At 39.2% G+C, this 13,885-nt stretch overlaps 1 protein-coding gene across 2 annotated transcripts in view; it reads left to right on the top strand.

Annotated features, from left to right (window-relative positions):
• LOC115621320 overlaps positions 1-11,094 on the top strand; it is a 48,196-nt gene extending 37,102 nt beyond the window's left edge. For both annotated transcript variants that reach the window (XM_030514942.1, XM_030514950.1), the window contains exons 2-7: positions 6-1,026; positions 4,889-5,273; positions 5,509-5,724; positions 8,266-8,669; positions 9,521-9,714; positions 9,986-11,094. In XM_030514942.1, the coding sequence (XP_030370802.1) occupies positions 704-1,026; positions 4,889-5,273; positions 5,509-5,724; positions 8,266-8,669; positions 9,521-9,714; positions 9,986-10,209 (1,746 nt within the window). In that variant the 5' untranslated portion in view covers positions 6-703 and the 3' untranslated portion in view covers positions 10,210-11,094. The remainder of the gene's footprint in view (positions 1-5; positions 1,027-4,888; positions 5,274-5,508; positions 5,725-8,265; positions 8,670-9,520; positions 9,715-9,985) is intronic.
• Positions 11,095-13,885: the final 2,791 nt, after the last annotated feature.

Below are 13,885 nucleotides of genomic sequence, written 5' to 3' on the forward strand. Positions count from 1 at the left end.
TACAGTACAACAGCGAACGAAATTCAGCGGTAAACTGAGTGTATTGTGAGATAAAAACTACACATAATAAAATGTTACAAAATATAATTGAAATATGCCAGCTCGACAACGGCAAAGTCCAAAACTGTCGGGCAGCTGTCGCACCAGCGGCTAAAGAAAATGCAACAATGGAGCAATGCACAACAAGAATATCACCAAAATTTAAATGAAACAATGCGAAAAACTTTGACCAGCAGGAGCCACAGCAGAAATAAAAACATGAACAACCGATCTGCCAAAAATGAAAGCGAAGAAAAGTCAAACTGCAGCAACAGTTAGATGAGAAAGTCAAGTCAACAAGCAATCGAACAGTCTTTGATACTACAAGTACAATACTTTTCCAGATCATTAAAACCGAATTCGGCGTTAAGCCACAGATTCCAAAGTTTCGGGGTCGATACAACTTTTCATCCGGCTGCAGAAATTTAATTAGACGCAGAAAAGAGCACAGCTAGCGGCCATAAATCAGCCGTCAGCCAAGCCGTCCAAAGGCAGCGAAGGCAGCGAAGGCGCTTCCTTTCATTTCGCTTTATTTCATTCACTCATTCATTGGCTCTATTTATCGTATCGCACGGCATGGCATTCAACGTCGCAGACGCAGCCAATTAGCTGTTCTTTGAGGCAACTGTAACCTCGGCTGTTTTGGCCGCCTTCTACCGGCCCAATGCCTGCTGCCAAAAGACGCGCAGCAGGCAGCAGCAGCAGCAGTGGAAACAGCAGCTCCGCAAATGCAACGTACGAGCAGCCGCCCTTGCAACATCATGCAGATCATGAACAGCCACCCGAATACCAACAGCTATTACAGCATCAGCATCATCCGCACAATAGCCACCACAGCAGCCATCACAGCAGCCACCTCAGCAGTCACCACAGCAACCACACGCAACAGCTGCAGCAGTACCACCAGCGGCAGCAATTTCAGCAGCAGGCGACACATCAGCAGGCTACGCTGCGCGACTGTTCCGTGAAGCTGCCTCTGGATATCCTGTGAGTATTAAATGCCAACAGACTATTACGCTTGAGAGCAAGTGCAGACAGAAGCGTTTCTTTGTTCGCCCATCCATTTATTTAACACGCAGAAGGTGGATCAATACGACGAGGCAGGTCCATATGCCTAGCTATGTCTGCCCGCCTGTCTGTACGAATAAGAAATCTCTGCATATCGGTTATGCTTAGCATTTGATTTTTGAATTCAGCAAGAAAAGAAATAAGCGGCTGCAAAACTCAATTATAGAGCATTACATAGTCAGATTTCCTCGGCTTGTTCCAATCTGCAGTCGTTCAGCAATGACCGCAATACATATGTATGTATGTATGTATGTATGTATGTATGTATGTATGTATGTATGTATGTATGTATGTATGTATGTATGTATGTAAATATGTATGTATGTATAGCAATTCAAATTGCAAGGCGCATCAAACGCTCATCGACTCGGGCCAATTCCACAGGCCAGAGAGGTTGCATTTTGGCGTCGCATATCTAAGCAATCCATGAGTTTCATGAGTCCACACTTTGTAAATATCCAGTGTTTGTAATGGCGGGGTAAAGTATGTATATGCGGCACACTTGCATTCAATATGGTTTCGTTATATTTAATTGTGCCTGCAGCTCTGGCTCGCGCCAAGAATCGGTGCACATAGACATAATCCACAGGTCTGCAGCAACAACAACTTTCCTATTGTTTTGCACTATTCTATCGCTTTGTTTTGGCGTGCTCTTTTTTTTTAAGCATGGGGGAACATCCGGCCTGAATTAAGCTTTTAAGTCGCTTCGCTGCTAACTTGTAATTTTCGCAGACAGCTTATCTGTTAAGCTCAGCTCCCTAAACAATACAAGTATATGTCCGCCGAACCGAGTAAAGGCTTATCAAAAATCCATTATATGACTTAACTTTTTTCCGTAACGACTTATTTACGCATGATGTGTTTTTTTTAAGTTGAAATCTTGTTTCTTAACATAAAAATGTTTAAAAAATCGATTACTTATATGTTTATCCATGCCAAGCTAGATATTAATTTCCCAAAATAAAACACTTCACATCACAACTATATTTTATATAGGTAATTATATGTATTCAATTTTGTGGAGAGTTTCGTGCAAAGTTAGGATGATTGTGAATTTTGATTCTAGCTTAAAATAGTGTTATTTATGAGAAAACCATTTCAACTTTCTCATTTATACGTTTTAGATGAAACGCAAATTTAAATTTAATAGAAATGTGAGAACCATTTATTGGGCATGTACATATATGGCATTCAGTTTTCAGTAATACATCGTATTGAGTTCTTCATTGACTAACTAATCATTAAGCTTATGCTGGGCTAAAAATTTAGCTTGTTAGTAGAAATGAAAAGCAAGCATGTGGAAAAAAGAAAAAAACTTTACTAAACGCTGGGTTTGTCAACAGCACCAGCTGTTGCAAATTGCATTTTCTGCTGAACGGCCTTTATAGCTAGACTGTCATAAAATTTAAATTTTGTTTTGTAGTTTATTTTTCCGCACAGTGTCATAGAAAATGCCAGCATATGTGGAAGCGACATAAATATACGACACGACATGAAATTGCGTTTGTGGCTATACTGTAATAAAAATTCAATTTCACATTCAACCTGGGCTTTTTGTTTAATTCCATAATAGCTATACTACAGACCAGATACTAAGTAAAATGAATTGCGCAAATGCATTGTAATGCACTTGCTCTCGCTTAACGTAAAGTTCATTTTTAAAAGCAGGAAATACTTCTAGCATTGGTTTTTAGTTATACATAATTATCAGGAAGTTTACAGTTTAACGTTGCCTTGAGATCGACCGTGGCTTATATGCAGTTTTCTTCCGTGATCCACCGTTAATGTAGAAGTGTCAAAATTAAAGTGAAGACTTGCCTAATTGTTGTTTAGAAATACATTAAACTAGGCCGGGTTTTGGCAATGTTTCGGCATTTCGCCTTCTATTTCGGCTTATGGAGTCTCGACGAAAGATCTATGCTTGCTATAAAGCAGTACAAATAGACAATACTTTACATTATTTTCGTGAAGTAACTGATTACTTTCTATCCGATGGAAATATTTGATTCAAAATTTTGAATAATAATATATTGCAGATCGCTTTATCCCTAACTTATTTCTATTTGTATATTTATGTTAATAAAAAAAAGTTGAAAAAACTTTCAGTTACATTAAATCTCCACGACTAAGTTTAAAACCGATTTATATATAAACTAGAATAAAATTATGCTTAATTTATAATAATCATTTCCATCTGCTATCAACCGAACTTCTCTTTCCTTTCTAAGAGCAACTATCTCCGGAATCTTTGACACCTGTGTGTGACACCTGTAAGACGGGGCATAGTCTCTTTAGATAATCCTATAACAAATGAATAATCGAGCATTTGATGATGGAATAGTTTCTTCAACGTCACATAAGTGGCAGCGCCTATTTCGCGTCAAAGTCCCATTATTTTTGCAGTCTAGTGTCGCTGTATTAGGGCTTGTTTTAGCTGTGAGGCACTGACGTTTAAACAAACCGTGCTCTTGTGGCAACTGGCAACTGTAAGGGCTTGAAATTGGAAAACTTAAAGCACGCCACAGACATCTTGTGGTGCAGTGCACTGCGTTTGAAATGTGGGCCACAGATGCCACTGTGAAGTGACTTCATGCGGTCGAGGGCCGGGCTGGGATGGAATGGGCTGGGCTGGGCTGGCTGGACCGGGTCGGGCCGACCTACTGCCTTGTCGTCTTACTCTTCTTGCAACTGCTACTGCGGCCTGTGTGTGTCGTTACTTTTAACGAGGTGTCGCATGCGAATGTCGTGCGGCGTGCTGTGGCATTAAACTGCCTGTTGCCACATCACACACACACACACATGCACACGCACACGCACACACATTCATACTCATTTGGTGTGTATGAAAATGCACTTAGAGACAGAGCAGCTGACAGCCATGAACCAACCAGCCAACCAACCAATGGCTGTCTACCAACACCGGCACCGGCACCAGCAGCGGCAGCGGCAGCGGCACTGACTACGCCACCGATACCAGCACCATTGATGCGTCGGCTTTCTTAAGTGCCGCCCCACAACACACTGCCGGTATGCTGCAAATGAAGTCATCCATTAGATGGCGGCGTTACGTATACGCCTGGTTGTGTGGCATCCCCACAACCTATGCTTGTGATAATAATAGCTAGGTAGGTAGCTGGGTGCTAGTAGTGTTTATTGCGGTCTAAGCGGAAGCGCTTATAATGGAGTACGTTTAGGTGCTGCCACGGCTAATTTCGTAAATATGTATGTTGCCACTTTAAGGCGTCATTAGATGGCTGAGTCATTCTTAAAGAATGAGCGCGCACTTCGACTATTCAATGAGATTGTGGTGGTTGGTGGCCTATCGTTCCAATTTGAATTCTAATCAGCTTAGTGAAAGCCCCCTCAAACATGAGCGAAAGTTTCGATGCGAAAGGACATCCATTAAATTAATTAAAGCAGACCGAACACAAAAAAAACCAATAAACGGACGAGCACCCAAAACTAATGAATAAACTTCTGAAGCAACTTCATCGACTGCAGTAGACTCCAACGGCAGTTTGAAGTGTTCGCCATTTGATTATTTACATAAGAAGATATCAACATTTTAGAAGAAATGTATAATTATTGTTTTTCAAAAATCTGATTGCCTATTTCTTTTGTAATAGATATTTCTTCGAAAATTTGGAAAGTATTTTTAAATACAATGTTTTTCTACAAATTTTTTTATGTGTAGTGTAGTGTAGTGTGTGCACATACATATATTTATACAAATAGACAGGTGAACTAATTGCTACCTTCTGCCTATTTTGTCTCTTTGCAGATGGTTGCCGAAGTCAGCCATGCGGCCGGTGGGGCCAGAAACGTCGCACACGGACTGCATACTGGTCGTGGGCGTCTCCCGTCCAAAATTAGCCGTTGTCTTTCTAACGGTTATGTTAATCTCGCTGTTTCTCACCTTCCACGTGCTGTACGACAGTGCTGTCTACAATATACAAGCGGCTCAGGCGGTGCACGAACGACATCGCCTCTCCATGCTCGGTGGCATGAAGAACGGCGATGGCAGGAGCAGAATGCCCGATGGCAGCTCCACTAATCACCTGCCCGTCTTTGTGAAGCCGGTGCCGAGCTCGAGTCAGTTGAGTCATCCAATGGTCTTTCCATCCAGTCGCGTGCACTTCCCCAAGACGAGTCGACGATTGCCTCAGGTAATTCGCCTCGTTTTATTAATGCAGAAGCAGAATCGGAACCAGAAGCAGAAGCTGAAGCAGCAGCAATGGCAGCCGTATCAGCAAATGTGTCGGCTAATTGCTCAGGCATTTGGCTAAAAAGTCGGTTCGAAAATATTTGCGAAGAGGACAACTACTTGTAATACCAAGGAACTAATTTGTGCTATTTTCGTGTTCATTTTGTTCCATTTCCGGCCACAATTCGACACGTAAGGCACTCATAATTGGCGTGCGGAAGTGCGGCACAAGGGCACTGCTCGAGATGCTTTACCTGCACCCCCGCATCCAGAAGGCTGGTGGTGAGGTGCACTTCTTTGATCGGGACGAGAACTATCTGAAAGGCCTGGAATGGTATCGGAAAAAGATGCCGCACTCGTTTCGAGGACAAATCACCATCGAGAAGAGTCCCAGCTATTTCGTCTCACCCGAGGTAAGTGTTCGAGGACAGGAACTAACAACAATCAGGGCAATGCCAATTGCCTAATTGTGGGCGGTGCTTGTCATGCTCACTTAAATTCTATCGTCTGTGCACGCTTTGATGTCTAATTGGCAATTACGTTCGTCCTTCGCTCCTCCAGTACGCTGTACTACCGTACCTTTTCTTTTTGTCGACCACATCCGCACGCCTAGGCGTAATTATTAATTAACTGGCCGCTGGCTGGACCGATCCAGCCATAGCCAGCTCTGCCCTTCTTTAGCCAGCTCGGCCCAATTTCCGTGATGCCGGCGCTTGTGCTTGTCCAACAAATTATTTGGACCAAATTTTAGCACCGGAAATGTTTGCAAATTCATTTTCCAAATGGCGTAATCTAACACACGGCGATATGAGTGGGTGTATGGCCACAGATGTTTTGGACTCTGCCTGAATTTGGCAGCTCAACGGCTTCTAGTTTTATTAACACAGCTGTGTTTGAGGGCAAGCCGTATCCAGGCCTTTTAAATTGAGTTGACTGATGCAATTTGTTGGCGAGCCGGAAGTTCTACATTCTAGTCGTCGTACTCGTATGTGCGGGCACGTGATATTGAGCCGCGGCTTATTGATGCTCAGTTTGTTAGCGTTACGGGTGTCATGGCAGCAAAACATTTTTTGCGCAGTTTGGCTCCCATTGGACCTTTGGGTTTTTTCTTTTTAGCCCTGCACTTGCAAGTTAACTTTCAGTGCGTGTTGCTAAGTAAAGGCAGAGTGGAAAGCTGCCACCACTCTACTATATACTATTCTCCGTAGTATACAGCCAGTATGCAGGTACATAGTAGATGCTTACGACATTGACTCGTTTGCTTGAAATATTTTAATTTAAATTCGGTAATACTCTGTCTGGTGAGCTACCTCAGCCCGACATGTCAACACGTAGTTCGAGGACATTGTGTTTTTAAATTGAAAAATTAACAGATGCCATAAAAACGCTGAATACTCAAGGCTGCCGAATACAATTAATACGCACGCCTTGTTTTTAATATGCATGACAGCATTTATATTATGCGTGTGATGGTAATCTTAAAAGGCACATTACGGACGAGATGTCTGATCTCTTTTGAATACAATGGTTTCTCGAAACTCTCCAAATAGTCGTTTATTCGAGCAATGACTTGAGCAGGATGTCTGAACATATATCTAGATATAATTTGTTCTCTTCTATCGACTTGGCATTCACCATTCAGTCTTACCCAAAACTGAATGTGTAGTGGAGAATTTAATGGGCTTAGATTTAAGAACAATTTTCTCAAAAAATGTAAAATTTGAAAATTTGTTTTGTACCAAACTTTTGATAGGAATACTAAAAATATATATATATATATAATTTTGTAGCAAAGAAGTGGAGAGCAGAGCTAACCTAACGATTAAAATTGGAACCACATGTTAGTTACCCTAGTTAGATATTAGCACATACTCCAGATTAAAATCAGTCGCTATGCAGTTTCTACACTTCATCTATTAGCTGTTGTTCAATTGGCTTTTCCGGATTAAAAAATCTATAAATTAGCCAAATAAATTTTGATTGTGCGGCTCATTAAACCCAATTAAAACATTTGCTAGAGGTTCGGAAACAGTCCGGAATATTGCTGTATTTTCGTTGGCTTTTGGCTTAGCAATCTTAAAACCTCTCCTCCAGTCATTCCTCCATTAAACCAAATCATAATTGCTCTTTAACTTTAAATATTATTCTTGATCGTCAACAGAAATACACTCGGCCGCCCCTTTGGTAACAGCTTGCCTTCGTGAGCAATTAAAATTAATGTTCAATTCATTGTTGGCATAGTGTCAATACTAGCATGGCATTTGCCTATCAAGATTTTGGGACTCTGCCCAAGCCCTATGTATTACGTATGCAGCCTGCTTGACATTTTTGCCTTTGATTGGCGCTGTGCCAAGAGCAGGCGCCTGCTCGCATTGCCCGGAACTTGCATTTGTTGGATCCTTTCAAGCGCGCACAATTATGCTATAGTTAAATTATTATTAAATTTATTTTATGCTAGACTGCGCCTATTTGCTCAGTTATTTTTAAAGGACAAACTTATGGGCCCATGCTCTCCGGCCAGGGTCAACAGCGATGGCTGTTGATCATCCAAGCAGTCGCATTTAGTTGCTATACATTCCGCTTTAATTAAATTGTTCACAGCACAGTGGCTGAGCTGAGTGCAACGCCGCTTATAATTGAGCGGGGGAGTTGGTGGGGCAGATGGCGGGTTAACAGGCAATTAGACAGGTAAGCACATTTGCGCATACAAAGGCGGCACATTAGCCATTTACCCGTTCTAAAGGCTTGCTGTGGCGCTGTGCCATTGCTTCGAAATGCTGCAACTTTATTAAGTTTCGAGGTCACATTTGGGGGGTCCCTAATTTGCTGCACTTACTGTACAAAATAAATTCATAAAGCAGGTGCATTCACACGCTCTGCAAGTAACAATAATTTTAAATTACCTGCAGATTTAAGTAATGGTTCGAAATGTTGTTTTTTTTTTTTTTTTGCAGGTGCCCGAACGTGTTCGCGCCATGAATGCCAGCATCAAGCTGCTGCTCATTGTGCGCGAGCCAGTTACCCGCGCCATTTCGGACTACACCCAGCTGCGGAGCCATGCGGCCACTGCCATCCTACCACTGGCCGAGAGCAGTGCGCCCGGTTCCGGTTCTGATATACAGCCCAAAACAGCTGCACCGTCGCCACCACTGTCGCCATCAAAGGAGTTACTCTACAAAAAACTGCATGCGGAGCGTGCTTATGACAATGCACTGGGCGGCAGTGGGGCAGGTGCTAAGGAGATGGCCACCAAGCCACGTGGCCGACGTGCTGGGATGCCGATGGCGATGCCAGTGACAGCAGTGGCAACAACAACCCCAACTTCTGCATATGCAAGCGCAGCGCAAATGGCATCCAAGTAAGTGAGGACTAAAGGCAAAAAATTGCAAACCTCGAATCCGACCCGACGCCAAGCTTGTCCAAAGTAAACCACTTTCCAACTGTCGTTCCAATTGAATTGAAAAATGCCAGTGTGGCATGTTCAGAAATTGGCTCGGAGTACTGGGAAACAATCAAGTGTGAACAAATTAAATTCGCCTTTAAAATTTCTTACAAAAATGTTGCTTAAAGAAAGCACTTTTCCCATATTGGTAATTTCATTTCTTGAATATAAGGCCTGTTTACACGTTTACTAAACTATTTATTTAAAATAGCAAAATTAGTGACTGGATTACACGCATATTCATGACTAAATGCCCTTTAGCTCGAAGTTGAATTAGAGAACAAGACTGGATTTAAATATAAGAATAGGCCGACATTAAAGCTTCGTCATTAATCTATCAGTTCTATAAGCACTCTTTGTTTTCACTCTTCTAGTTAGTTATGCCATTTATCGATATTTCCTGTAAGTAAAAAGTTGGCGCACAAATGGTTAGAACATACATATAAGAGCAGCTAGTTTAACATAAATGAAGCGTTTTATCTAGTTACCTCAAATTATATTTAGGGTGTATTAATCAGTCGTGTTACATTTTCCACCCACTTTGCTTATGAACTATTGAAGTGTACACTATTTTAGCACTTCGTTGACAAAAGGAACAGCAAACGAGCATATACTTGTATGAACTTTTCGTCCAATAAGAGAAATTAGGTATGAAAAGGAATAAATATAGATAGGTAGATGATAGTTCAAGGGATATCAATAGATTCTATTATATTCTTGTATATGAATAAATACAACACATCCTTTCAACTATTAATCGTTTTTAGGTCCTTTGAGGAGTTGGCCATATTTCCGAATGGGACCGTGAACGAAGCGTATCGGCCATTGAGCATCTCCATGTATCATGTGCATTTGCATCGCTGGCTCGAGGTCTTTCCGCGCGAACAATTGCTGGTAGTGAATGGCGATAGACTAATCGAAGACCCTGTATCGCAATTAAAGCGCATTGAAGCGTTTTTGGGTAAGTTGCCAGCCACTCACAATCAAGAATTTGATTTGATTGAGTTGCCAAAAAGCAAACATTAATTAGCTGCGGTTCATGAATCCATTACGGAGAAACTTGTATTGAAATAATTTGCAACTACTGTGCAATTGAGTTGCATAACTTGATTAATTGTTTACCTTTTTCTTGCACTTACTTCTGTTCAATTGCGCTTATTATCAATTTGCACGGGCATCCTGCAACAAAACTGACAACTATGGCAACAAAAACAACAATGGCGGCATTGCAGGCATCGAACATCGCGTCAAGAGCGAACATTTTTACTTTAATGAAACGAAAGGATTCTACTGCCTGCGTTACGACAACGGCGACCGTTGCCTGCGCGAGACCAAAGGACGAAAGCATCCGCATGTCGACCCCATTGTCGTCTCACGGTTGCGCAAATTCTTCGCGGAATATAATCAGCGATTCTACGAGCTGGTCGGCGAAGACCTTGGATGGCCAGAGGAGTAAAGCTGAGCAAAGTCCGCAAGCAGTTTGCTGCCGTACCACAAACGCAATTGAGAAACATGGACTGATGGTTACTACATATTTATTCCTTCGTTGTTACTTCAATTAATTTAGCTGTTGTTTGTGTGCTTTCTTGTTCGCATCCGTTCTTCTGTATCCGTTTGTGTGAGTGTGTTGCGTTCATGGCTGAATGCTTCTGTTGCTATTGGCAGCAATTTAAAACTTGATTATAGTACATACTATATAGTGTATATACTTATAGATACTCCATAGTGTGGTGGAATGTATTTCATCACGAGTACGAAGCGGAATACATTCAAGTTTCCGTTGCAATGTCCGTATTTAATTACAAATATGGAAAACAGGCAAACAGAGCAAAAACAAAAACAGTTTTTTTTTCCGCAAAATCAGTTCATTGCAGGCACACACTGTATCTCTATCACCAACTAGGCAATGCAAACAGTTTCGAAATCAACAATTTACTATTGCTTCTGTTCTTCTTTATGGGCATTATTTCTCTCACAAGCAGTTATCTGTACTTTGCTACAGTTTGCATACAAATTATTTGATATTAATCATGAATACGTTGTAATGTTGAAGCCGATATGGAGAATAATAGCTGGTAAGCTTAATAACTTTTAAATTTAACATGTGAAAAGTGAAAAGGTCTTCGAAAACTAATAAACAACAAAATTGGAATATTCTTTTTTAATATTTCTTAAGCTAATCGAAGCTGCAATTGACGCCAAACAGAATTAAATAAATGCAACTAACACGATGGCAGCAAGTCAAGAGCAGAGTTCCACTGAAGGGCTTGAACTGATCTACTGATTGTATGCTAGTATAAACGTCTATACATAAATAAAGTAAATTTTTTTTCATCTCTCATTTTCTAATCTCAATTTATTTGTTTTTGAAAGTGTGCTTTTTTTGCCTTCTAACTTTAAATACTTTGTTTTAATAATTCATAACAGGTTCGCTTTGTGTTATTCAAAAACGCTTAATTGGGAATATGTATTAGTTTAAAAAGTTTAAATTTTGATTTACTAATGTATGACGAGCTCTATATATATTCGTCCCCCGGTTCGTGAACCATTCAATTGGAATGCATTCATTTTGTGCGTGTGTGCGTGTGCATACAGGGCGTATGTTCATTTTACTGTTGCATACTTTGCAGCGCCATGAAATATTTTTGCTGCCAACGGCTGACAGTTCAATTATGCGCTCTTCGGCGCGTGTATTGAAAAATTACAGCTCAGTCATGACCGCAAACTCGCTACACTCTCCACTATACTATTTGTCCGCCATATTCAGTTTTGTTCACCCACATTTGCCAGCCCCAGAAAAACAAACAAAATGCGCAAAATAAATAAAGCATAGGCAATTGTTAAAATGATGGGTGCGTTTGATGTGTGCGTGCGGGTCACATAAAAGAACGAAAATTCCACGAAATATAAAGCAATATCTACATACATATATAGATAGTATATATCATAGAAATCAAACCGTTCAAAGGTTATTATAGTTATAGCTGTTTAAATGTTGTACAGTGTATGTAGCATATTGTATGCATGTGTGTGTACGAGAGCGAGACAGAGAGAGAGAGAGAGAGTATGAATGGCATGAGCGTACAGATTAATTAAAGCAACTATATGTGATTAAATAGTATTGTAAGCTGGAAACAAATTCAAATGAATTGATTTGACGTTGTACTGACACGTGTGTGAATATTGAGGAAAATTATATGTATTTAGAATAATAGTCGGCTGAATAAAAAGTGTGCGTACTTTTAACTAAACATATCACTTGTGTATCTATGCTACTTGATGTACAAGCATAATAAAAAAAACTACAATTTTACAATTTTAGATATAGTTAGAGTTAAGCTCTGTATGTATGTCCCTCTATATTACAATTCAAAGCTTAACCAAACTGGGTTTAGACAACCATGAAATCGAAACATATCATCTGCAGCGCGCAGTAAAACAAAACAGCATAGAATATACATAGATACTTTATTAGATACCTACTTATATATATATATATGTATATATATACAAGAAAATACATTTGAATTATACAAGTTTATTAGGCTTAAATGGAAAGTAAAATCTGAAAGTTTTATTTGTTAACTTTTAATACAAACGCAAAAGCCATGTGGACGCGTGTTTAAGGCCATTACTTTTAGATTTATATTTACATTTGCACAAAAAGTATATATACTTATGCACATTAAATCGTAGTAAAATAATGTCTGCACTGCCTATTAAACATATCTTGCACTCAATATTTTGTAACTTAATTTTTTGAATACATTTTTTAGCAAATTCTTGTATATTCCTGTCATTAGATTAGGTTGTTAGATATCTAAATATAAATATCAGCAGCATATCAATGCAAAAGCTTTGCATTATTTTAATATACATATACTTACGAAACTAGTTGTGACAAAATTCAAATTCAAATACATATCCATTTAATGTGAATGTAATTACAAGTATTGTAAGGAAAAGAAATGACAGCCACTTATGTATGTTTTATATGCCTTGGTTCTTGCACCACAAATGACTTGATTTCAGGGATCTTCAGCACGAGCATAAAAAACATAGAACTAACATACATAGAAATGGGTTTCATTTCACAACTGTAACCGAACGCATCAATTTATGGACCTTTTGTTATGTGAATTATGTATTAAAATATGCCTTACATGTTAAATTGAAATCGATTTGGAGCTAAAACTTTAAGAAGATCCATAAAACATACTTAAGCAATATTTATCCAAAGCAAGACTGAAGGTCCTCCGCAAAACGTCTTTTCAAAGTTTTTTGTTACATTTATCGATTTTAGTGGAAAATACAAGTACTTATTAAATTTTCAATTAGTATAATATGAGAAATAAGTGAAAAAACAACGAAAGTTTATAATTTGTTACATGTATTTTTATATTGATAAAGAAAAGAAGAGACAGAGAGAATAACAGAACTCGCTATCTTCGTTAAGCTGTCCTTTTTAAATACTTATTGTTAACTTACATTTAAACGCATTTCTCTACTTATCTATCATGCATACGAGTATGTATGTATGTGTATGTATGTATACCTCCTATTAACTATGAATGTATGTACTTTCATTCCAAATCAAGAAAACACAAGTACTTTGATGTGTATAACGTTTTCGTCTCCATTAATGTGTATTGCCTGTTATTAAAAACTGAAACTATAAGGTACCTAAACAAACATATCTATTTACTTAACACAAGAAAAAACTCTCTAAAATATTACAACTTTCAATGTACATATCAACGGAAAAACAAAACAAATTTCAATTATAAACGCGAACCGAATTCAACAAATTGTATGTGTCCCAAAATCAACATTCTAAGCTATGAACATTTTACGCATGCAATGAATAAATGTCAAATTTATGAAAATAATGCAAAAATCGTTGGTTTTCTTCTACTAAGTATGATGCATTAACGTATATCATGGGTTAAGGTTACAAAGAGGTTACAAAGAGCTTTTTCTAAAAGCTGAGATACGCACCCAACATCTGAAATTTAACAGCGCGAAAAGCTCTTCCCATAATTCTGTTAACACATAACAGGGAGAATTTTCGTGCTACAATTGTAAATCGCAATTGCTCCGAATCAGACGTCTAATTTTTTGTAGATAGGCGT

Source organism: Scaptodrosophila lebanonensis, unplaced genomic scaffold (genome assembly GCF_003285725.1).
Source record: "Scaptodrosophila lebanonensis strain 11010-0011.00,11010-0021.00 unplaced genomic scaffold, SlebRS2 tig00000001-arrow-pilon, whole genome shotgun sequence".
Classification (NCBI taxonomy): domain Eukaryota; kingdom Metazoa; phylum Arthropoda; class Insecta; order Diptera; family Drosophilidae; genus Scaptodrosophila; species Scaptodrosophila lebanonensis.